Source organism: Anomaloglossus baeobatrachus, chromosome 4 (genome assembly GCF_048569485.1).
Source record: "Anomaloglossus baeobatrachus isolate aAnoBae1 chromosome 4, aAnoBae1.hap1, whole genome shotgun sequence".
Classification (NCBI taxonomy): domain Eukaryota; kingdom Metazoa; phylum Chordata; class Amphibia; order Anura; family Aromobatidae; genus Anomaloglossus; species Anomaloglossus baeobatrachus.
This window is the reverse complement of record NC_134356.1, coordinates 151,070,468-151,097,342: the sequence shown is the minus strand read 5'-3', so window position 1 is coordinate 151,097,342 and position 26,875 is coordinate 151,070,468. Positions and strand designations below refer to the sequence as shown.

Here is a 26,875-nt window from a genome sequence, read left to right as displayed (position 1 = left end):
TTCAAGGGAGCCGAATACTTTCGCAAGGCACTATATAATTATTATATATATTTGATAGAGAGGTGTGTTTTAAGAAACACAAACATTTTCCGGATATAAAATCTAACTCTCAACCAATTTCAATTTATAGAAAAGAGTATCACTTGAAAACCAGAATAAACTCTCTAAAACGTAACATTTATTAATTCCATTAAAATACTAAACCAATACTGAAAACTGGAATAATATCCAAATATATAAAAAAGGACATCAACAAGTCGTGATTTGTGATAATTGAGTGAGGTCCTGATATAGGGCAGTGGGCAAGGGGTGTACACCACCTGTTGTATTTAAATTATTAAAGGGTATTATAATGATGAGATAAGGGGATCTAATATTCCCTGATGTTAATCCCTACCTAGCAACGGAGGTCAATAACACCTTAATTTTTTGGGTGTCCCCCGTTCCTCGGCGGCTAGCCGTAGTTTGCCCCTGTCACTATTACTGACCTTAACCCACCACCAGGTGCAATGTGCTGGGGTGCATACTCAGTCATGTGTCATAGGTCATAGAACATAATGGTAATAACAATTAAGCCCAAATTTCATGTAAATGAAGGGAATTTTGTTACTTACCGTAAATTCCTTTTCTTCTAGCTCTTATTGGGAGACCCAGACGATTGGGGTATAGCTACTGCCCTCTGGAGGCCACACAAAGCACTACATTAAAAGTGCAAGGCCCCTCCCCCTCTGGCTATACCCCCCCCCCGTGGTATCACGGGTTCTCCAGTTTTAGTGCCAAAGCAAGAAGGAGGAAGCCAATAACTGGTTTAAACAAATTAACTCCGAATAACATCGGAGAACTGAAAAACCGTTCAACATGAACAACATGTGTACCCGCAAACAACAAAAAAACATCCCGAAGGACAACAGGGCGGGTGCTGGGTCTCCCAATAAGAGCTAGAAGAAAAGGAATTTACGGTAAGTAACAAAATTCCCTTCTTCTTCAGCGCTCTATTGGGAGACCCAGACGATTGGGACGTCCAAAAGCTGTCCCTGGGTGGGTAAAGAAATACCTCATGTTAGAGCTGCAAAACAGCCCTCCCCTACGGGGGTGTCACTGCCGCCTGCAGGACTCTTCTACCTAAGCTGGCATCCGCCGAAGCATAGGTATGCACCTGATAATGCTTGGTGAAAGTGTGCAGACTGGACCAGGTAGCTGCCTGGCACACCTGTTGAGCCGAAGCCTGGTGACGTAATGCCCAGGACGCACCCACGGCTCTGGTTGAGTGGGCTTTTAGCCCTGAAGGAACCGGAAGCCCCGCAGAACGGTAGGCCTCTAGAATTGGTTCTTTGATCCATCGAGCCAGGGTGGCTTTAGAAGCCTGCAACCCCTTGCGCGGACCAGCGACAAGGACAAAAAGTGCATCGGCACGGCGCATGGGCGCCGTGCGGGAAATGTAGATTCTGAGTGCTCTCACCAGATCTAGCAAACGTAAGTCCTTTTCATACCGGTGAACCGGATGAGGACAAAAAGAAGGCAAGGATATATCCTGATTAAGATGAAAAGAGGATACGACCTTAGGGAGAAACTCCGGAATAGGGCGCAGCACTACCTTGTCCTGGTGGAACACCAGGAAGGGAGCCTTGGATGACAGAGCTGCCAGCTCAGACACTCGCCGAAGCGATGTGATCGCAACAAGAAACGCCACTTTCTGTGACAGCCGAGAAAAGGAAACTTCCTTCAGAGGCTCGAAGGGCGGCTTCTGGAGAGCAACTAGTACCCTGTTCAGATCCCATGGATCTAACGGCCGCTTGTACGGGGGCACAATATGACAGACCCCCTGCAGGAACGTGCGCACCTCAGAAAGACGTGCTAGACGCTTCTGAAAAAACACGGATAGTGCCGAAACTTGCCCTTTAAGGGAGCTGAGCGACAAGCCCTTTTCTAACCCCGATTGCAGGAAGGAAAGAAACTTGGGCAATGCAAATGGCCAGGGAGACACTCCCTGAGCAGAGCACCAGGATAAGAAAATCTTCCACGTTCTGTGGTAGATCTTAGCCGAATTCGACTTTCTAGCTTGTCTCATTGTGGCAACGACTCCTTGAGATAATCCTGCAGATGCTAGGATCCAGGACTCAATGGCCACACAGTCAGGTTCAGGGCCGCAGAATTCTGATGGAAAAACGGCCCTTGGGACAGTAAGTCTGGTCGGTCTGGCAGTGACCACGGTCGACCGATCGTGAGATGCCACAGATCCGGATACCACGACCTCCTCGGCCAGTCTGGAGCGACGAGTATGATGCGGCTGCACTCGGATCTGATCTTGCGTAGCACTCTGGGCAAGAGCGCCAGAGGCGGAAACACGTATGGGAGCTGAAACTGCGACCAATCTTGAACCAAGGCGTCTGCCGCCAGAGCTCTTTGATCGCGCGACCTCGCCATGAATGCCGGGACCTTGTTGTTGTGCCGGGATGCCATTAGGTCGACGTCCGGCACTCCCCAGCGGCGACAGATTTCCTGAAACACGTCCGGGTGAAGGGACCATTCCCCTGCGTCCATGCCCTGGCGACTGAGGAAGTCTGCTTCCCAGTTTTCTACGCCTGGGATGTGAACCGCGGATATGGTGGATGCTCTGTCCTCCACCCACATTAGAATGCGCCGGACTTCTTGGAAGGCTTGCCGACTGCGCGTCCCTCCTTGGTGGTTGATGTATGCCACCGCTGTGGAGTTGTCCGATTGGATTCGGATCTGCTTTCCTTCCAGCCACTGTTGGAAGGCCAGTAGAGCAAGATACACTGCTCTGATCTCCAGAACATTGATCTGAAGGGTGGACTCCTGCGGAGTCCACGTCCCCTGAGCCCTGTGGTGGAGAAATACTGCTCCCCACCCTGACAGACTCGCATCTGTCGTGACTACTGCCCAGGATGGGGGCAGGAAGGATCTTCCCTGAGACAATGAGGTGGGAAGGAGCCACCATTGTAGGGAGTCCTTGGCCGTCTGGGAAAGCGAGACTTTCCTGTCCAGGGACGTTGACTTCCCGTCCCATTGGCGGAGAATGTCCCATTGAAGTGGGCGCAGATGAAACTGCGCAAAGGGAACTGCTTCCATGGCTGCCACCATCTTCCCTAGGAAATGCATGAGGCGCCGCAAGGGATGCAACTGGCCCTGCAGAAGAGATTGCACCCCTGTCTGTAGTGACCGCTGCTTGTTCAGCGGAAGCTTCACTATCGCTGCTAGAGTATGAAACTCCATGCCAAGATACGTTAGTGATTGAGTCGGTGATAGGATCGACTTTGGAAAGTTGATGATCCATCCGAAAGACTGTAGGGTCTCCAGCGTAGCATTCAGGCTGTGCTGACATGCCTCTTGAGAGGGAGCTTTGACCAATAAATCGTCTAGGTAAGGGATCACCGAGTGTCCCTGAGAGTGCAAGACTGCTACCACCGCCGCCATGACCTTGGTGAAGACCCGTGGGGCTGTTGCCAGACCAAATGGCAGAGCTACGAACTGAAAATGGTCGTCTCCTATCACAAAACGTAGAAAACGTTGATGTTCTGTAGCAATTGGCACGTGGAGATAAGCATCTTTGATGTCTATTGAGGCAAGGAAGTCTCCTCTGGACATTGAGGCAATGACAGAACGCAGGGTTTCCATCCGGAACTTCCTGGCGTGCACATGTTTGTTGAGCCGTTTTAGGTCCAGAACAGGACGGAACGAGCCGTCCTTTTTTGGAACCACAAAGAGATTGGAGTAAAAACCTTTGCCCTTGTTCCTGAGGAGGGACTGGGATCACCACTCCTTCCGCTCTTAGGGAGCCCACCGCCTGCAGCAGAGCATCTGCTCGGTCTGGATGTGGGGAGGTTCTGAAGAACCGAGCTGGAGGACGAGAATTGAACTCGATTCTGTACCCGCGAGACAAAATGTCCGTCACCCACCGGTCTTTGACCTGTGACATCCAAATGCCGGAAAAGCGGGAGAGCCTGCCCCCGACCGGCGATGCGGAGGGAGGGGGCTGGAAGTCATGAGGTAGCCGCTTTGGAAGCGGTACCTCCATTTGCTTTCTTGGGGCGCGTGTGAGCCCGCCACGAATCTGAGTTTCTTTGCGTCCTCTGAGTCCCTTTGGACGAGGTAAATGGTGTCTTGCCCGAACCTCGAAAGGACTGAAACCTCTGCTGCCACTTTTTCTGCTGAGGTTTGGTTGTTCTGGGTTGTGGTAAAGAGGAGTCTTTACCCTTAGACTGCTTAATAATATCAGCCAATGGCTCGCCAAACAGTCTATCTCTAGACAAAGGCAAACTGGTTAAACATTTTTTGGAACCAGCATCTGCTTTCCAGTCCTTTAACCACAAGGCTCTGCGCAAAACTACCGAATTGGCGGACGCCATTGAGGTGCGACTGGTAGATTCTAGGACCGCATTGATAGCGTAAGACGCAAACGCCGACATCTGCGTGGTAAGGTGCGCCACTTGCGGCACTGCTGGATGTATGATAGCATCCACTTTTGCTAAGCCAGCTGAAATAGCCTGGAGTGCCCATACGGCTGCGAATGCCGGAGCAAACGACGCGCCGATAGCTTCATAGACAGATTTTAACCAAAGGTCCATCTGTCTGTCATTGGCATCTTTAAGTGAAGCGCCATCCTCCACTGCAACTATGGACCTAGCTGCGAGTTTGGAAATCGGGGGGTCTACCTTTGGACACTGTGTCCAGCGCTTGACCACCTCAGGGGGGAAAGGGAAACGCGTATCTTTAGATCGTTTAGAGAAACGCCTTTCTGGGTGAGCGTCGTGCTTCTGGATTGATTCTCTGAAGTCAGCGTGATCCAACAAAGCACTCAATTTACGCTTGGGATAAAGGAAACGAAACTTCTCCTGCTCCGCAGCCGCCTCTTCTGCTGAAGGGGCTGGGGGAGAAATATCCAACAGCCTATTGATGGCTGAGATAAGGTCGTTTACCATGGCATCCCCATCAGGGGTATCCAGGTTGAGAGGGGTTCCAGGAATGGATTCCTGATCACTCTCATCAGACACATCACAGGGAGACTGATTGCGCTGAGACCCTGAGCAGTGTGATGACGTCGAGGGTCTTTCCCAGCGAGCTCGCTTAGGGTGGCTGGGGCTATCATCTGAGTCATAATCCTCGGCCTGTGAAGCCGGGGACCCCCCTGTGGGCTGGATTAATTCCAAGTGAGGGGGACCTGAGGACAGAGGCCTCGCCGTGCCCAAAGACTGAGCCCCATGCATAGATTGCAAGGTTTCAAGGATTTTTGCCATAGAGACAGACATATTATCAGCAAAAACTGCAAAGTCTGTCCCTGTCACCGGGGCAGGACTTACAGGCGTCTCAGCCTGGGTCACTCTCCCTCCTGACTCCGGCTGGCGAAGCAGCACCGGGTCGGAGCATTGCACACAATGGGGGTCATCGGAGCCTGCTGGTAGATTAGCCCGACATGCAGCACACGCAGTATACACAGCCCTAGCCTTGGCAGCCTTGCGTTTTGAGGATGGCATGTTGTTGCTTCCACAGAGGGATCTGGGAGATGCAGCCAGAAGCGACCTCACAGTGCAAGAAATACAATATCTCTATATCCTACACAGTACACCGATACACCGTGAGGCACTAGAGGGACCAGCACAGAAAAATCGCTTACCGCCCGCTTAAAAAGCGGGTGTGTGGTCGCCAGATAGCCCCTAGTCCAGGTCTCCCAGAGCCTTGCGTCCTTCCTCCAGCCAGACTGCATGTAATGGCTGCCGGCGTCCTGAGAGAGAAGGGGGGCGGGCCCTGGGCGTTCCTGGCTAAGAGCGGGAAGCCTGCTTCCCTCTGTGCCTAGTGTGAGGGCTGGAGCATGTAAATCAGGCTCCAGCCCTCGTCGCTGCTAGCGAACAGCGTCTCTCCCCTACCCTGAATGACAGGGTGGGGGCGGGAACGAATCGGAGCTGCCGGCGTCCTAGGCCCAAAAAGCCGGGGACTCAATTTATAACCGCCGCCGCCGTAAAAGCGCGGACGGCGGATCCCCGGCGCACCACAAGTCACAGCAGCGCCGCCCGGTCCAGAGGGGGTCGGCGCTGCGTTCCCATACACAAAAAATCCCCCAGTAATCTGTAGGGACACTAACTCCAACGTTGCGGTCCCCGGCGCACTACAACACCCAGCCAGCCCGGAGTGTGTCTGTGCCTGCCGGGGACACAGAGTACCTGTATGATGCAGGGCCATGTCCCTGATGGTACTCCTGCTCGGCATCCACCAGGTTCTAATGGGTCTGTGGATGGAGCCCGGCGTCAGAGCTGAGAGGCCGGCAGGATCCCACTTCCACAGAGCCCTACCAGGGGATGTGGAAGGAAAACAGCATGTCAGGCTCCAGCCCTGTACCAGCAATAGGTACCTCAACCTTACAACACCATCCAGGGGTGAGAAGGGAGCATGCTGGGGACACTATATGTGTCCTCTTTTCTTCCATCCGAAATAGTCAGCAGCTACTGCTGACTAAAATCTGTGGAGCTATGCATGGAATGTCTGACCTCCTTCGCACACAAAGCTAAAACTGGAGAACCCGTGATACCACGGGGGGGGGTATAGCCAGAGGGGGAGGGGCCTTGCACTTTTAATGTAGTGCTTTGTGTGGCCTCCAGAGGGCAGTAGCTATACCCCAATCGTCTGGGTCTCCCAATAGAGCGCTGAAGAAATTTGGAATTTCAATTCTCAGTTTCTAAAAATTACCTATATGGCTATATAACTGGGAAGGTACATGAAATTAAGGGTCTAAGCAAAAGATGATGGACCTGCGGTTCTAGTACTTATCCTGCCAGGACTATTAGATCCCGACGTGTTTTCCCCCAACGTCTTGGGGTTCATCAGGGGATATAGATATATCAAAATATCTCTAGTCAGTTTGGGCCATCAATCTATAATAGAGAGCACTCAATGGCTACAGAGCCTCCCATGGTACCGCTGTTTGGGAGGAGGTCTCATCACACGTGCAGAATCTGGTGGGGGGGGACACAGAACATCAACTGGACCCACATAAGGACTATACTGGACCTTTTATTTCATGGATAAAAAGAAACAATGAGGAGGAATGTGCAATTCAATATGGGTCATGTGACAATCAGCGTGTCATATATGTATCTATCTAAAGGAATGATAACCTCTCTATTATAGATTGATGGCCCAAACTGACTAGAGATATTTTGATATATCTATATCCCCTGATGAACCCCAAGACGTTGGGGGGAAACGCGTCGGGATCAAGTAGTCCTGGCAGGATAAGTACTAGGACCACAGGTCCATCATCTTTTGCTTAGACCCTTAATTTCATGTACCTTCCCAGTTATATAGCCATATAGGTAATTTTTAGAAACGGAGAATTGAAATTCCAAATATTTACATGAAATTTGGGCTTAATTGTTATTACCATTATGTTCTATGACCTATGACACATGACTGAGTATGCACCCCAGCACATTGCACCTGGTGGTGGGTTAAGGTCAGTAATAGTGACAGGGGCAAACTACGGCTAGCCGCCGATGAACGGGGGACACCCAAAAAATTAAGGTGTTATTGACCTCCGTTGCTAGGTAGGGATTAACATCAGGGAATATTAGAGCCCCTTATCTCATCATTATAATACCCTTTAATAATTTAAATACAACAGGTGGTGTAAACCCCTTGCCCACTGCCCTATATCAGGACCTCACTCAATTATCACAAATCACGATTTGTTGATGCCCTTTTTATATATTTGTATATTATTCCAGTTTTCAGTATTGGTTTAGTATTTAATGGAATTAATAAATGTTACATTTTAGAGAGTTTATTCTGGTTTTCATAAAATCTAACTCACAGGGAAATCTGTCCATCCGTAACTCAACAAGGGAAGTGAAATATATTAAATTTTATATTTTAGATTCCTTGAATCCATTTAATGAATAAAATACATTTATTGTGGATTTTTACATGGACCTTTGATCTTTGATTTGAGCACCAAAACTGTATTCAAATTTGGACCTCTTTTTGTCTAGAACTTGATTAACCCCTTCACGACCGGCCGATTTTTCGCTTTCAGTTTTTTTTTTTTCGCCATTTTTCTAAGAGATGCAACTTTTTTATTTTTCAGTCAATATGGTCATGTGAGGGCTCATTTTTTGCGGAACAAGCTGTACTTTTCAATGAAACCATAGGTTTTACCATATTGTGTACTGGAAAATGGCAAAAAAATTCCAAATGCAGAAAAATTGCAAAAAAAGTGCGATAGCACTATTGTTTTTGAGATATTTTATTCACTGTGTTCACTGTATGGTAAAACTGATGTGTGGGTGTGATGCCTCAGGTCAGTGCGAGTTCGTAGACACCAAATATGTATAGGTTTACTTTTATATAAGGGGTTAAAAAAAATTCGGAAGTTTGTCTGAAAAAAGTGGCGCACGTTTTACGCCATATTCCGTGACCCGTAGCGTTCTCACTTTTCGGATCTATTGCTCAGTGACGGCTTATTTTTTGTGACTCGAGCTGACGTTTTTAACGGTACCATTTTTGCGCAGATGCTACGTTTTGATCGCCTGTTATTGCATTTTGCGCAAAAGTTGTGGCGACAAAAAAACATTATTTTGGAGTTTGGAATTTTTTTGCCGTTACGCCATTTACTGATCAGATTAATTGATTTTATATTTTGATAGATCGGGCGTTTCTGAACACGGCGATACCAAATGTGTGTATATTTTTTATTTTTTTAACTCTTTAATTGTCAATGGGGCGAAAGGGAGGTGATTTGAACCTATGTTTTTTTTTTTACTTTTTTTTTTTTTTTTTTTTACTTTTTTTTTAATTTTACTAGTTCCCCTAGGGGGCTATTGCGATCAGTAATCCGATCGCTCTGCACTATCTGCTGATCACAGCTACACCGCTGTAAACAGCAGATACGTGCACTTCCTGCTTCCCTAGCCTCCGTGGAAAGCAAAAGTGAAAGTAGTTCATGTCTAGCACAGGAGTCAACACATGACCCTGTGCTACCATGACAACCATCGGAAGTCACGTGATCATGTCACGTGACTTCCGGTATCGGGCGGTAAGTAAAACTTTACCGCGATCACGTTTATAATGGCGCTGTCACATATTGACAGCGCCATTACAGGGGTTAAACGGCACGAGCAGATAACAATTCTGTTCGTGCCTAGCAGGAACACATCTCAGCTGTGAAAATCAGCAGAGATGTGCGCCGATCGCGGCACGCTGCCGCCGGCAGACCGCGGGCAGTAATGTTATGTCCCATAGGACGTAATTTTACGGCCCGCGGTCGTTAAGGGGTTAACATACACACTTTTAGAATTGCCTTTGGTTTTATTTTTACAAATAAATGAGTTGTCCTATAGCAATTGTAAATATGTAGATTTCCTTATACTTGCCATAATGCAATAAGAGGACCAAACTGTTTAAACATGGCTCATAATTTTGAAAGGAAACGAGAGCTAGGACTTTACCAGTTGTCCCTTGTACAGCTAGGACCGCCTGTTGTGAACAGGTAATTGAACAGATACATGGACTGGATATCAGACACAAACCCTAGGCTCTTTATTAGAGATGAGCCACTCCCCTAGAGTTCAAGTTCGGTTCGCCGAACAGTGCCCCGTCGAACTCTCAAACCCCATAGGAAACAATGGGAGGCAATCACAAACACATAAAACACATTATAAATGTACACATACAGTTAATAAACATTGCCATAACACTTACTCTTCCCCGCGATCCGTCCTGCACTCTGTCTCCCGCAGCTTTTCCATCGGATAATCGCTGTGTCCTCTCGGTAACCAGCAGTGATGACAGGACCTATCGTGACGTCAAAACAGCCATGTGACCAGTCACGTGTATATTATCTCATTGGCTACAGACTGGTCACATGGCTTGGACGTCCTGCTAGGTCCTGTCATTGTATCTCTCCGGTACACGGTGCACGTTTGTGTATCGCCATGTACCGGCGAAATGCTCTGACACACGGTCGACTCTCCGTTCTGCTTCCCCATTCCGTTATTGACTGGCTGACACAGCCGGTAAATAACGGAGATCACCGTTGCCATATCAACGTGCCTGTTAGCAGTAACGTCACCGCTAACAGCCGCAGCGGGAATCACGTGATTGGAGCACCGTTGCTATGGCAACCCATCTGTCGCTAACAGCCAGCAGCACTGATCACTCACGGAGTGAAAAGCCTGCAGAGGGAGCAGCGTCTTTCTCCCATGCAGTGCTGCTGATGGAGCCGAGCTGCATGTGTTGAAGGAGAAAGAAGACAGAAGACCATGGATCGTGGAGGGATAAGAGGGAGTAACAAACATGGAGTCTCTAAGTGTGTCTGTGTATTTATTTCTATTAAAGTATTTTTTCTCTGTGTGGTGTCTTTTTTTAACCCTTTATTGGAGATTCTTAATGGCCGGGTCAAACTTACCTGACATTAAGAATCTCTGGCTTAATACTAGCTAGTAAAACAAATCCAGTATTAACCCATTATTACCCAGCAAGCCACTGTCACCAGGGCTGTTGGAAGAGTTGGATACAGCGCCAGATGATGGCGCTTCTATGGGCCATTTTCTGGAACGGCTGAGGACTGCAATTCGCAGCAGAGGGGCCCAGAAACCTCGAGCTAACCTGTGCTGCGGATTCCAATCCCCAGCTGCCTAGCTGTACCCGGCTGGATACAAAAATGGGGCGAAGCCCACTTGTTGTTTTTTTTTTTTTTTTAACCATTACATGAAATTCATGAAATAATTAAAAAAAGGGCTTCCCTATATTTTTGATAGCCAGCTAGGGTAAAGCAGACGGCTGCAGCCTGCAGACCACAGCTTCACCTAGGCTGGTAATCCAAAACTGAGGGCACCCCACGCTGTTATTTTAAATTAAATTAAAAAAAAAACAAAACACGTGGGGGTCCCCCCAAAATTGGATCACCAGCCAAGGTAAAGCGGACAGCTGGGGTCTGATATTCTCAGACTAGGGAGGTCCATGGTTATTGGACTCTCCCCAGCCTAAAAATAGCAGGCCGCAGCCGCCCCAGAAGTAGCGCATCTATTAGATGCGCCAATCCTGGTGCTTCGCCCCAGCTCATCCCGTTGCCCTGGTGCGGTGGCAAACAGGGTAATATATGGGGTTAATGCCAGATCTGTAATGTCACCTGGCATCAAGCCCTGGGGTTCGTGAGGTCAGGCGTCTATCAGATACCCGACATCACCAACCCAGTCAGTAATAAAAAAAAAAATAGACGACAAACACAAACACACTCCTCAACACATTCCCTCTTTCACCAATTTATTAGAAAGAAAAACGAATCCAGGTCTGCTGTAATCCAAGGGGTTCCCATGACGATCTATACCATAGTCACTGTCCCAGTCAATGAAGAACAGAATGTTTCCCATTGGCTGGGAGAGCAATGCAATGACCTGAGCTAACATTAATAGGTCAGCCCAGGTCACTGCAGGGCATGACAAGTGCTGCTGTCAGGAGCGAGGTACATTACCTGCGGTGACGATCTCCTGGACTGCTGAAAGCAGAGCTGTCACTGACTTCAATGACCGCCGCCTTCACAGCCAAGTATCGCGGAGCCTGTGACGTCACCGCTAGTCACAGTCTCGGCTCCGCAGAGAGAGGAAATGTGAAGCGGCAGCCATGGAGGACAGTGACAGCGCTGAGGTCGGGAGGGCAGGACTTCATCACCACAGGTAAGCCGAGCGGGGCCATGTGTGCGGAGTGCAAGGTGGGCGGAGCTAAGCAGGGTAATGTGTGCGGAGTGCGAGGTGGGTGGAGCCAAGTGGGGTAATGTGTGCGGAGTGCGGGGTGGGTGGAGCCAAGCGGGGCCTTGTGTGCGGAGTGCGGGGTGGGTGGAGCCAAGCGGGGCCATGTGTGCGGAGTGCGAGGTGGGTGAAGCCAAGCGGGGCCATGTGTGCGGAGTGCGAGGTGGATGGAGCCTAGCGGGGCCATGTGTGCGGGCGGCGGAGTGCGAAGTGGGTGAAGCCTAGCGGGGCCATGTGTGCGGGCGGTGGAGTGCGAAGTGGGTGGAGCCTTGCGGGGCCATGTGTCCGGGCTGCGGAGTGTGAAAAGGTTGGAGCCAAGCGGGGCCATGTGTGCGGGCGGCAGAGTGCAAAGTGGGTGGAGCCTAGCAGGGCCATGTGGTGCTGATGACGTCAGTGCCGGGGACTGCATGGCTGGGGACAGGTGAGTGTGTGTGTGTACACTCCGTGCGCAGGAGGGGGCGGAGCCCAGCGGGGAAGTGTCGGCTCCCTGCACACCTAACCAGGGTAAATCGGGTTACCAAGCAAAGCGCTTTCCTTGGATACCCGATATTTATCTTGGTTACCAGCTTCCGCAGGCTGCCAGCGATGGCTCCCTGCACACTGTAGCTGTAAAAAGCCCTGCTTTTGGTGATCGAGCCGTTCTCGAACGTAACTCGAACTGTCGAGCTTTTAGCAAAAAGCTCGAGTTCTATCTCGAGCACCCCCCAAAATCACTCGAACATGAAATTGGCGAACCTCGAACATCGCTCATCTCTACTCTTTATATACCAGAGGGTAGAAGCGACAAATATATCACTTTCGGAGTCAGCTTTTCCTTATTTCAAAGGACTGCAACTAGACTTTTCGGAGGGGTTATTCCAGCTATGAATATTTGGGTCTTTGTTAAAGGAAGCGAACCATCAGGATTTTGGTATATGAAGTAAAGGCAGTGCCATACTGGCACTAGGATGCTGAATCCAAGCATACCTTTTGTTGAAAGATCGGATGCTTGGTTGCTGAAATACAGTGGGTATGCAAAGTATTCAGACCCATTTACATTTTTCAGTCTCTGTTTCATTGCAGCCACTTGGCATATTCAAAAAAAAGACAATTTTGTTACTTACCGTAAATTCTTTTTCTTATAGTTCCGTATTGGGAGACCCAGACCATGGGTGTTTAGCTTCTGCCTCCGGAGGACACACAAAGTACTACACTTAAAAGTGTAGCTCCTCCCTCTGAGCTTATACACCCCCTGCTAGCCAGTTTAGTACAAAAGCTGAAGGAGAATAGCCACCCACAAGTAGAACCGAGTAAGAACCGGAACAACCGGAGACTCTGTCCACGACAACAGCCGGTGATAACACACGGAACAAGAAAATTGCCAACAGGCAACAGGGAGGGTGCTGGGTCTCCCAATACGGAACTATAAGAAAAAGAATTTACGGTAAGTAACAAAATTCTCTTTTTCTTTATCGTTCCTTTGGGAGACCCAGACCATGGGACGTTCCAAAGCTGTCCCTGGGTGGGAATAAAAAGAAAAAACTAAGAAGTAGGCGGAGCCTAACTTCACAAGTGGGCGACAGCCGCCTGAAGGATGCGTCTGCCCAAGCTCGCATCTGCCGAAGCATGAGCATGCACTTGGTAGTGCTTCGAAAAGGTATGCAGGCTAGTCCAAGTGGCAGCCTGACAGACTTGTTGAGCCGTAGCCTGGTGCCTAAAAGCCCAAGAGGCACCGACAGCTCTGGTCGAGTGTGCTTTGATCCCCGGCAGGGGAGGCACCTGAGTACTCTGGTAGGCGTCCGAAATGGTCGATCTAATCCAACGGGCCAAGGTCGGCTTAGAAGCAGAGAGACCCTTGCGCCGCCCTGTGGTTAGCACAAAAAGAGAGGTGCACCGCCTAAGCGCAGCAGTGCGAGACACATAAATCCGGAGAGCACGCACCAGATCTAGAGTATGCAGCGCTTTCTCAAAGCGATGAACAGGGGCCGGACAGAAGGAAGGCAAGGAAATATCCTGGTTAAGGTGGAAGGGAGAGACCACCTTAGGAAGAAAGTCCGGGGTCGGACGGAGAACTACCTTGTCTTGGTGAAAAACCAAAAAAGGTGACTCCGAGGAGAGCGCAGTCAAATCAGAGACTCTCCTGAGAGAAGTTATGGCAACTAGAAAGGCCATCTTTTGAGAAAGACGATACAAAGAAACCTCCCTAAGGGGCTCGAAAGGGGGTTTCTGCAATACTGTGAGGACCAAGTTAAGGTCCCAGGGATCCAAGGGCCGCCGATAAGGCGGAATGATGTGAGACGCACCTTGCATGAAGGTGCGGACCTGAGCCAGCCGGGCGAGACGCCGCTGGAACAGCACTGATAGAGCTGAGACTTGTCCCTTGAGAGAGTTGAGGGACAGTCCTAGCTGCAGACCGGACTGTAAAAAAGACAGAAGGGTCGGCAACGAGAATGGCCAAGGAGAATGGCCGGAAGAGCGACACCAGGACAGGAAAATTTTCCAAGTCCTGTGATAGATCTTGACGGAGGAAGACTTACGGGCCCGAGTCATAGTGGAGATGACTTCAGGAGGAATACCAGAAGCCGTCAAAATCCAGGACTCAAGAGCCACGCCGTCAATTTGAGTTCCGCAGAATTCGGGCGGAAAAACGGACCTTGCGAGAGCAGGTCTGGACGGTCCGGAAGATGCCACGGCATCTCCACGGACAGTTGGAGCAGGTCCGGATACCAAGCTCGCCTGGGCCAGTCCGGTGCAATGAGGATGACTCGACGGCCCTCCATTCTGATCTTGCGCAGGACTCTGGGCAAGAGAGCTAGAGGGGGAAACACGTAGGACAGACGAAACTGGGACCAGTCTTGAACCAGAGCGTCCGCGGCGAAGGCCTGAGGATCGTGGGAGCGAGCCCCGTAAACCGGAACCTTGTTGTTGTGACGGGATGCCATTAGGTCCACGTCCGGAGTGACCCACTTGCGGCAGATTGACTGAAACACTGCCGGGTGCAGGGACCACTCGCCACCGTCCACGGATTGACGGCTGAGATAATCTGCCTCCCAGTTTTCTACGCCAGGGATGTGGACTGCAGATATGGTGGACTTTGAGTCCTCCGCCCATTGAAGAATGCGTTGGACCTCCAACATTGCCAGGCGGCTGCGTGTCCCGCCTTGGTGATTGATGTAGGCAAACCGCTGTTGCGTTGTCTGACTGGACTCGAATGTGCCTGCCCGCCAACAGGTGGTGAAAGGCTAGGAGAGCTAGAAGCACAGCTCTGGTTTCCAGCACATTGATTGAAGGGCTGACTCGGACGGAGTCCAAGTGCCCTGTGCTCTGTAGTGGAGATGTACCGCTCCCAGCCGGATAGGCTGGCATCCGTGTTGAGAATCACCCAGGACGGAGTCAGGAAGGAGCGCCCTTGGGACAGGGAGAGGGGTCGAAGCCACCACTGAAGAGAGCTCCTGGTCCGTGGCGACAGAGCCACTAACCTCTGTAAGGAGGAAGGCCGCTTGTCCTAACAGCGGAGAATGTCCAGCTGCAGAGGACGCAGATGGAACTGGGCAAAGGGAACCGCCTCCATGGAGGCCACCATTTCACCCAGCACCTACATCAGGCGCCTGAGGGAATAATGGCGGGGCCTCAGGAGAGAGCGCACCGCTAGCCGGAGACACTGCTGTTTGTCTAAGGGCAAATTCACAAGTGCCGGCAAAGTCTCGAACTGCATCCCTAGGTACGTGAGACTCTGGGTCGGAGTCAGAGTGGATTTGGGAAGATTGACAATCCACCCGAATTGGGCTAGGGTGGCGAGAGTGAGCGAAACACTCCGCTGACAGTCTGCGCTGGATGTACCCTTGACCAGAAGGTCGTCCAGATAAGGAAGCACTGCTAACCCCTGGAGGTGCAGGACCGCAATCACTGCCGCCATGACCTTGGTGAATACCCGAGGGGCCGTGGCTAACCCGAAGGGGAGAGCCACGAATTGGAAATGATCCTCTCCTATCGCAAAACGTAAGCAACGCTGATGTGACACTGCGATTGGCACATGTAGATAGGCATCTCTGATGTCGATGGACGCCAGGAACTCCCCTTGGGTCATAGAGGCAATGACTGATCGCAGAGACTCCATGCGAAAATGCCGCACCCGGACATGCTTGTTGAGAAGCTTGAGATCCAGGATGGGCCGGAAGGTACCGTCCTTTTTTGGAACTAGGAAGAGATTTGAGTAAAAACCTCTGAACCGTTCCTGAGCGGGAACTGGGACAATCACTCCGTTTGCCTGCAAGGACGCCACGGCCTGCGAGAAGGCGGCGGCCTTGGAGCAGGGGGGCGTTGAGAGAAAAAAATCTGTTTGGAGGGCTGGAAGAGAATTCTGTCCTGTAGCCGTGAGATATGATGTCTCTCACCCACTGATCGGAGACTTGCTTTAACCAAGCGTCGCCAAAGTGGGAGAGCCTGCCACCGACTAAGGACGTGGCTGGTGCGGGCCGAGAGTCATGAGGAAGCTGCCTTAGTGGCAGAACCTCCTGCGGTCTTCTGCGGACGCGCTTTTGGGCGCCAGTTGGATTTCTGATCCTTGGCTGAGTTAGCGGACGAGGCGGAAGGCTTAGAGTATGACCAGTTGGAGGAACGAAAGGAACGAAACCTCGATTGATTCCTACCCTGGGCGGGTTTCCTGGTCTTGGTTTGTGGCATGGAAGTACTCTTCCCGCCAGTAGCTTCTTTAATAATTTCATCCAGCTGTTCACCAAACAGCCGTGAACCAGCAAAAGGGAGCCCAGCAAGAAACTTCTTGGAAGAAGCATCTGCCTTCCACTCTCGAAGCCACAAAATCCTGCAGATAACAAGAGAATTAGCTGAAGCCACCGCAGTGCGGTGAGCAGCCTCTAGCATGGCAGACATGGCATAAGATGAAAAAGCTGAAGCCTGAGCAGTTAAGGTAACCATCTCAGGCATAGATTCCTTGGTGAGGGAATGCATCTCCTCTAGAGAAGCAGAGATGGCTTTGAGAGCCCACACTGCTGCAAAAGTCGGGGAAAACGCGGCCCCCGCAGCTTCATACACAGATTTGGGCAGAAGGTCAATCTGACGGTCAGTGGAATCCTTAAGTGAGGTGCCGTCAGCCACCGACACAACGGTCCGGGCTGATAGCCTAGACACCGGAGGGTCTACCTTTAGGGAGTGAGACCACTCCTTGACCACCTCAGGTGGAAATGGAAACCGGTCATCAGAACCACGCTTTGGAAAGCGTTTGTCAGGGCAGGCCCTGGGTTTGGTCACAGCGGTCTGAAAACTGGAGTGGTTAAAGAACACACCCTTCACGCTCTTAGGCGAGGTAAACTGATGTTTTTCTGCCAAAGAGAGTTGCTCCTCTGACACTGGCGGATTGAGATCCAGTACAGAATTAATGGAAGCAATCAAGTCACTAAGATCTGAGTCACCCTCAGAGAAAATCGATGGGATACATAGCCTCCGAGCCCCCAGTGAGGGCATCCTCCTCATCTTGAGAGTCAGCTCTTGAGACAGAGTCGTGGGATGGGGAGGGGGAGGAAACCCTGCGCCTTCTCTTAGAAGGACGGGGTCTGGGATCAGATGATGAATCCTCCGTGAGCTCCGATGGACGGAGGTCAGAGGATAGGAGTCCTCTGTCAAGAGTAATAGAGGCACCCTGTGAGGGAGGCTGATGCATATTCATCAAAGTCCTGGACAAAAATCCCATGGACTCAGCAAATGACTGGGATATGGACCTAGAAAAAGACTCTACCCAAGCCGGGGGTTCAGTCACAGGTGCAGCAGCAGCCTGAGAGACCACTGGGGGTGAGACTCCAGGCTGTGGCACCGCCAAGTTAGAGCAACCATCACAGTGTGGATAAATGCTTGGCTCAGGCAGCAGGAGCTTACATGCAGTGCATGCAGCCGGTCCCCCAGTCGCAGCACCTCAGCAGAGATGCAGAATGCAGGATGTCCCAGAGCAGAGTGAACTCTGCCTGAGAAATGACTAGTAGGCGTTCCTATAAAAGAGCGGGAACTGGAGGGCTATAGAGACCTGCAGGGAAGGAGGGACGCCCCAGCAGTGGGGAGTGTCCCTGCCCTGTGTAGAACGGCCGCCGGGAGGAGCTGAACCTGTCCCTCTGCATGAGTGACATGCGAGGGCAGGAAAATGAAACTAGGCCTCCGGCGAAGCCGGGGCCTAAATTTAAGCGGCGAGGCCGACAAGCAGGCACCATCGGCGCGGTTCTCAGGAAAAAGCTAGAGAATCCGCCGGAAAAGTTAAAACAATCACATACAGCATACTCTCCCCTTACAATAAAGAACCGGGACCCCCAACATAAACGTCTCAGGTACTTAGCTGCTGAGACGCAGGGCCATGTCCCTGGGGATGAGTGCTCCGGTCCAACAGAATCCTCAAGGGGCTGTGGATGGAGACCGGACTCCTGCCAGGCATGGAGACCGTGCTGGCTCCCACTTCAAGCCAGAGCCCAGAAGGGATGGTGAAGGAGCGCGGCATGTAAGGCTGCAGCCTTGTAAATCAACCTTAACAACACCGCCGACACAGTGGGGTGAGAAGGCACATGCCGGGGGTCCAGACATGGACCCGCTTTTCTTCAAACTCTTTCCAAAAGTCAAACAAATCAGATGAGAATGCATGTGTGGATGTATGCCTCCTGACACAAAGCAATAAACTGGCTAGGACTGGCTACCAGGGGGTGTATAAGCTCAGAGGGAGGAGCTACACTTTTAAGTGTAGTACTTTGTGTGTCCTCCGGAGGCAGAAGCTAAACACCCATGGTCTGGGTCTCCCAAAGGAACGATAAAGAAATATTCATTTTTTCTCAATAATATACACTATGCACCCCATCTTGACAGAAAAAAAAATAATTAAAAGGGACCCAAACATCAGAATTTTCATGTATAAGGTGCAGCCAGTGCAGTATGGACGTTTATCCCCACCCCCTCCCCCCGCTGCCTGTTCCTCCCCCGCCGCCTGTTCCTCCCTCCCTCTGACTGTATTCAAATTTCTCTCTTCAGAAACACGGCGCCGGAGTTGGCATTACCTGCAAGTAATCGCGTCCTCCGATCAGCTGTTCTGCAATCCTGTTGTGACCACACGCGCTCCCGCTGTCACAACGGGATCTGAAGAAGCGAGTGCTCATGCGCCGCCCTCTCCTGCAAAATACTAAGTACAGCGGGCTTCAGAAACATGGTGCCGGAGATAAGCGCTATGCGCAGGTACCAACTCTGGCGCCAGGTTTCTGAAGAGAGAAATTTGAATACAGCCAGAGGAAGGGAGGAACAGGCGGCGGGGATAAACGTCCACAACACGCCCGGACATTAGGAGAGAGGTCAAATCAAAAAGTGCACGAATTTTCAAACTTTATAAAGTTGGATTTCACTGACTAAACACCCGAGCTGCACCCTAATGGTATGTACACACTGTGCCTGATAGCGCCAGTACTGCACTGGCTGCACCTTATACATGAAAATCCTGATGTTTGGTTCCCTTTAATACATTTGCAAAAAATTCTACAAGAAAAACTTATATTATATATATATATATATATTACATATACATATATTTTGAGTAGAAGCACCCTTTTGAGCTAGTACAGTCTTCTTGGGAATGATGAAACAAGTTTGTCACACATTGATTTAGGCATCCTCTGCTATTCTTCCTTGCACATCCTCTTTAGTTCTGTCGGGATGGATGGTGAATGTTTGTGGACAGCCATTTTCAGGTCTCTCCAGAGATGCTTAATTGGGTTTAGGTCAGGGCTCTGGCTGGCCAGTCAAGAATGGTCAAAGAGTTCTTCTGAAGCCACTACTTTGCTATTTTAGTTGTGTGCTTAGGGTCATTGTCTTGTTGGAAGTGAACCTTCGGTCAAGTCTAAGGTCCAAAACACTCTGGAAGAGGTTTTCTTCCAGGATATCTCTTTTCTTGACCAAATTCATCTTTACTTCAATTGCAACCAGTCATCCTGTCCCTGCAGCTGAAAAACACCCCCATAGCATGATGCTGCCATCACCATATTTCACTGTTGAGATTGTATTTAAGCAGGTGATGAGCAGTCCTTGGTTTTCTCTACACATACCGCTTAGAATTATCACCAAAAAGTTCTATCTTCGTCTCATCAGACCAGAGAATCTTATTTCTCATAGTCTGGGAGTCCTTCATGTGTTTTTTTGCAAACTTTATGTGGGCTTTCATATATCTTGCACTGAGGAGAGGCTTCCATCAGGGCTACTCTGTCGTAAATGCCTGACTGGTTTAGGGGTGCAGCGATAGTTGACATTGTGGAGCTTTCTCCCATCTCCCTATTGCATCTCTGGAGCTCAGGCACAGTGATCTTGGGGTTCTTCTTTACCTCTATCACGAAGGCTCTCTCCCACAATTGCTCAGTTTGGCTGGACGGCCAGGTCTAGGAAGAGTTCTGGTTGTCCTAAACATCTTCCACTTAATGATTATGGAGGCCACTGTGCTCTTAGGAACCTTGAGTACTGCAGAAATTCATCTGTAACCTTGGCCAGATCCGTGCCTAGCGAAAATTCTGTCACTGAGCTCCTTGGGCAGTTCCTTTGACCTCATGATTCTCATTTAGTCTGACATGCCCTGTGAGCTGTGAGGTCTTATATAGACAGGTGTGCGCCTTTCCAAATCAAGTCCTAGAAGTTTAATGAAACACAGCTGGACTCCAATGAAGGAGTAGAACCATCTCAAGGAGGATCACAAGGAAATGGACAGCATGTGACTTAAATAGGAGTGTCTGAGTAAAGGGTCTGAATACTTATGACCATGTGATATTTCAGCTTTTCTTGTTTAATATATTTGCAAAAATTTCTACATTTGTTTTTTTCTGTCAAGATGGGGTGTAGAACGTAGATTAAAGAGAAAAAAAAATGAAATTTTTTGAATTTACCAAATGGCTGCAATGCAATAAAGAGTGAAAAATGTAAAGGATGCACTACATCGTTGTTTGACAAGTGCAGTGGTGCGGTCCCTTGTGGGTCGGGTCCTTTGAGTAAATTCCGCCTCTTGAATTTTGTATTGCATGCCGCTTTTCTTTTTTAAAATAGGACGCAGCTGCGCATTGCCACAAAAATGTATTCATTAAAATGTCGATCTACGGCGACATTTTATTGAAGACGCTGTGGAGAAGACTAAGCGACATTGTTAGGTGTGCAGATTTGCACACACCCTTGCCGCTCATAGTCTTCACCGCAATGTCTTAAATAAAATAGTGCCGGAGATCGCGGAACAAGCATGCGCGTACTTAGCGCCATTTTAATGAAGACATAATTACCGTGGCAATGCGCACGCTCCATCAACAGCAGCAATGGCAGGTAGGTGAAGGTCTTACAATTATGGAAGACACATTTTCGACATCATGATCGCAGGTGGAATGAAATGCATGTTCTTACATAACTGTGTGATTGGTGCATCAGCCCCAAATCAATAGGAGACTGATGGATGGGGTTATATAGGTCATATTTCAAATTTGTGGAAAGCAAAAATCATTACAGGAAACATGGAATTTGAATCTCCCACAAGGGACCTGCAGGGGCGAAATTATCTTGAAAGTCGCTGATACTATAATGTTTTCGACCTCGAGCTGCATCCTATTGACCGACCCTCATTGGAGGTCACCAAGGGGATGTATGTGGGAGTGACTAATCTATAAAGCTGAGTGTGTGTACTAAAGGAATCCGCACAGTCGCATTTACAACCGCAAAATTTTGCACAGACTCCTCATGAAACTAAGGGAACGTCATAGACTATGTTTTGACGAGAAAATTGAACCCCGCGCTTAACAGTTACTCTCCAAAAAACATGTGTCGATTAAAGTCAATGGAGCTGGGAGCTACAGGTCATTAATAGGAGCTGTGATTGGCTGCTATAGGAACAAAGGACATTCATAGTATAAGAAGTTTCTGTGTGAGGTAATATGATATCGGTGGAGACGGATGGAGACTGGTTTTAACTCATGTTTTTCCTGCTGCTCTCCAGAATATTCTGTGTTTTGGTTATATTTTTTTTTTTTTTTTAAATCAAAAAACTGTTTAGTGCTAAATTTTATGGTCTCTAGTAAGATGGTAGCGGCTCACAGTTTAATACAAGTGCAGACTAAAAAGACTCACCCCCAAAGAATCCTGGGTGCTACTTGCATAGACCATAAAAATGAGTACTAAACAAACTAGGCAATATCTCTGGAACTGTATAAACAATTAAAAAAAAAAATTACTTGGATACTCAGGAGAACAGCGAGAATAAACACCTAATGGTGTAGACATTTTATCTGGCAACAGGAAGCAAATTGATCCAACAGGCAAATAGCTAGTTGTTTTGGATCTATTTATTTCAGAGGCCCAATGGTCTTTAATTTACCTGGACCAGCAATTTCTGTTTTCTCAATCAAGTTATTTTCCGGAAGGTTTTTAACAATTTTATTTGCGATTTCAACTGGGCTCACTTTTATACCTCTCGTCTTAAGCATCTGAAAAAAAAGGAAGAAACCAATTAATACACAGGTAACAACTTCCATATTCTAGAGCATTGTTCCCCAACTCCAGTCCTTAAACATCACCAATAGTGTTTGCTTAGGATTTCCTTAGCATTGCACAGCATTATGTATTTTGGTATACAACATAGTTTACTAGTCTTATGGACACTAGTTTTTCAGTCACCATTATCTGTAACACATATGTTCTCATCCTTGTGCCATAACAAGGCACAAGACGACATTTCCGTTAATGCACTTAGCCCAGTGAAACACAAATGTTATACAATTTCAGTAGCAAACAGTGTGACCTGGGCAGTTGAACAATTACACTAAGGGAAGGGCCACATGACCATAGATTCTCTCATTCAAGAGAATTGGATCGATTATGTTAATAACACTATGATCAAACTCCAATCAGAGTGATCAGAATGTCAGCTTGGTGTGATTCAATTCTCTCGGATAAGAGAATCAAAGCACAATGTCAGTGAAAAATGGTGAACAAAACTTCTCCAATGTATGAGCCTGTAGAAATAGGACTGCACTTGGATGTCATCCGTGTGCAGTCTGATGTTTTCATGCACCCATAGTTGCATAGGCGAGACTCGTCAGATTGATGTGTCAAATCACAGTATGCTGTGAATATTTCTCCCGTGCCAAATCGGCATGAGAAAAATTATTAATCAGCACTGCCACATTGGTTCGAGTACAATCCAATAAAACTAACCGGGTAGCTGGAGTAGCAAATGTTTATGTCACTTTTAGCAACATGTAATTTTTATGAAAGCCCTGTATAGCAAATTTAGCCATGATCTCAAAAATATAAATACTTATCTAAACAAAAGCATAAACATATTCACTAGGATGCAAGAAGTGAATGAATCTATTTTCAGTATTGAAGATGTTAATGTTATAGGTAAGGTGTTGCGTTTTTTGGGGGGGGGGGGTTTATTAATAATAGTGATTATGGGATCAAATATTTTTAATACAAAATTAAATTCACTGATAATTTAGTTTTTATTTGTTTCTATTTTACTGAAACATTGGGGGCTGCAATTGTGGAGTAACGACAGTTACACACCTCCATTATGGCAGCTGTGCATGGATCTCATAGACAGACTGCGACCATATAATTAACACTGAGACTGCTTCTGCTGTGAGTTGGACACGCCCTCTGGGAGGGAGGAGATCGCCGCCATTTTTGTGGAAGTCACAGTGTATGCTGTGTGCTACACCTTCCCCCTGTCACCCACTCTGGCTGGGGTAAGTACCGATGCCAGGGGCAGCGGTGATTGCACCATAACTGATCCTGGAGTGCTGCTCCCCCTTGCCCTCCCCCGCCGCTCACCACCACCCCCTCCGCTCATCATCCCCCGGAGCTCACTCCCCCCTCCCCGGCGTGTGCTCACCTAGGGCCTTCACTCCTGGCAGCTCCTTCTTGCTGCTCTGTGCTGTGATCGCTGACAGGAAGAGCAGACACCAGGCTGACAGGACAGGCTCCAGGGGCAGAGGTCTGAGGTGAGTGCATACGGCTGGGAGCGATGATCGCGGCGTGACATCTGTAATGCAGTGTCGCTCAGGCTTCAGATCACCCCTCCATACCACGTTACCTTGGACCTCCGATCCCGTCCGGCAGCACAGTATATGGAGGCACGGTATACAGTGGGGCACTATGCCAACGGTCCTCGGTGAAACTATAGACATTAGGATCACTATGCGATCAACAACAAAACGGCTCCACAATGTGATCCTAAACTTCATTCTCTCTTATCCTTTTGGAAACACCCAGAACAGGAGTGGGAGGTGTGTGATGTCAGGAGAGCCACCCACTTTTACTGCAGTTGTAATGTGAGCTAGTTCTACAGTTTGATTTCAGCAGCTGCTTCCCCTAGTGTTTAAGAGTGGAGAGTATCAAGAATTTAAAAAGTGTATATATATATATATATATATATATATATATATATATATATATATATATATATATATATATATATATATATATATATATATATATATAATACACACACACACATATAATAACTGGGGTTTATGTAATTCCCCAGTGATGAATAATATGACCACTTACTTTTTAGATCTTACCATCTCCCATAAGGATAATTGTATAGTAACAAAAACGTTTTTTAAAAAAGTAGATTCATATGGATATACCGTATTTTTCGGACCATAAGACATACCCTGGTTTTAGAGAAGGAAAATAGGAAAATAAAATTTTAAGCACAAAATGTGGTCATGACACACTGTTATGGGGAGAGGATCTGCTGCTGACACTATTATGGGGGTAATGTCCCCAAATTTTCTACTAAGGTACCCCATTCTGGTAATGATCCTCCTGCCTTGTGTATATATTTATGTCCCTCATCCTGGTATAGCACCATCTTGCTATATACTGCCATCCTGCTATATACACGATCATCCTGCTCATATACCCCCATCATCCTGCTCATATACCCCCATCATCCTGCTCATATACACCCATCATCCTGCGTCACACAAAAAAAATAAACCTTTACACTCACCTTTCCTTGTTCCATGCAGCTCCTTCTCCTGTCTGTGCCGGCAGCGCTGTGTTGAGCCGGCCACGTTCCTCCAGTCTGCCGGCGCGGCTGTGTGGACACACGTGCGCACAGCGATGACTTCATCGCTGTGAGCCCCGCTAGTTTCCATACAGCCACGGCCTGCGATGCTGCAGGGGAACGATGCGTACATTGATTCACTGCGCCCCGCGCTGATGATGATGCGCAGGGGGCAGTGAATACAGCCGCACATGATCACTCCAGGCTGTAGTTGTCAGGGGTGATCACAGCCGGCTGTTAATTATGCGCGCGTCCCCGACCATCACCCCGCCCACCTGTCAGTGCCGGCTTCAGCGCTGAGGGATGACGGGCGGGAGGATGGGTGTGCATATGTAATGAGCGGGCCCGCGTGGTCACGGCAGGTGCTGCTGCAGCCTGCTCGTGCCCCCGATGACCCGCTCCACCGCAGCACTCATTCCCCGCAGCCATGCCATACATTCAGATAGTTAGACGCACCCCCCACTTTCCTACAACATTTGGGGGAAAAAAGGTGCGTCTTATGGTCCGAAAAATACGGTATACATTTCAATAGTGGCCACTTTAATAAATGGCTATTAAATATTCGTAGAAACCAATACAGAAAAATTAGAAAAAATTGCCGTTTAGATGATGATTTTAAAATACAGGCTAAAATTTTACTTGGTCATTTTACAGAGAAAAATTACCCAAAATAACTTTTAAAAAATGCTTTTAAAGAAACTCGAGATATTAAACAGGATCAATTGATTTTACCTACTATGAAAAAACCTTCATTGACGCCAGAGAATGACGTTACTTCGAATTTTATTACCACTTTTAGTCAGGACAATGTTTCCATTAAGAAAATTTTAACTAAACATTTGAATATACTTATGGGTGATCCGATCTTGAAAATATATATTTCTAGTTACCCAGGCATTACTTACAGAAGGGGCCCCACCATACGGAATATGGTGGTCCCCAGCAGACTCAGGATTCCTACCACTAACAAAATGGTGAACTTACCAATGGGTTCTTTCAAATGTTTTTCTAAGAAATGCTTATGTTGTGGTTCCATCGCAAACAATACAAAAATGTTTGGCCCGGCTGGAGAACCAGAGTTATTTAATATAAAGGGACATCTGACTTGTCAATCGGACTTTGTTGTGTATTTGATTGACTGTATATGCGGGAAACAGTATGTGGGAAGAACCATACAAGCATTACACAATAGATTAAATTCCCACAGGCATAATATAAAAAAGGGCTTCCTTCTTCATGGACTCTCCCGTCCTTGTACGATTGCACATAAGAAAAAGGCCAGGATTACTATTTCTCCCATTGAACAGATTCCGATAGATTTCCCTAATAGACATGAAATGTTGAGCAAGAAGGAGACTTTCTGGATTTACAAATTGAATACATTGAAACCAACGGGTCTTAATGAAGTGACTGATCTGTTTTAAAAAAATTTTGTTTAAAAGAACTGAAGTCCTCAGTGGTTGATACCTTTTAATGGCTAACTGAAAAGATGGTAATAATTGCAAGCTTTCGAGACTACTCAGGTCTCTTCATCAGGCATGGTATAACACAAAATCTGAAGAGTCACATATTTATACACAACAGGACATAGAATGGGGCAGTAACAAACAAAAAAAAAAACAACCTGGCTAACACGGTACAAAGATATATTTTACTTGATCTGTTTTATTGATTTTTATATTGTATTTTAGATTTTATTTTTTATCCATATATTTAATATTTTAATAATTAATTTTTAATATTTTATAAATATCCTTGTTCTCCAATTTTAGCCTTATTGTATTACTATTCATCATCGTTTTATATTCGGTACAAAATATATGTGTATTTATTCTATTGACTACATGTATTTGGATCATATGGCATATATGTGATATACAATTACTTTATCATGATTGCAAAATTTTTGCTATAAACTTTCATTGGTTTTGGATGCACACTGGCATCGCACAGCTTTTCTGAGATATCGCAGAGAGGTTTTGTACTGGAGTTACCTTGCGGCGCATGCGTACTCCCTTTTGTTCCCATGGTCTGAACGGATTTGACCTCTCTGCATCTGCGCTCTACA

At 47.9% G+C, this 26,875-nt stretch overlaps 1 protein-coding gene across 5 annotated transcripts in view; it reads right to left on the bottom strand.

The window, feature by feature from the left end:
- RARS1 (arginyl-tRNA synthetase 1) overlaps nt 1–26,875 on the bottom strand; it is a 736,258-nt gene that overhangs the window by 471,177 nt on the left and 238,206 nt on the right. For all 5 annotated transcript variants that reach the window (XM_075344555.1, XM_075344556.1, XM_075344557.1 and 2 more), the window contains one exon: nt 22,102–22,210. In XM_075344555.1, coding sequence (XP_075200670.1) covers nt 22,102–22,210 — 109 coding nt within the window. The remainder of the gene's footprint in view (nt 1–22,101; nt 22,211–26,875) is intronic.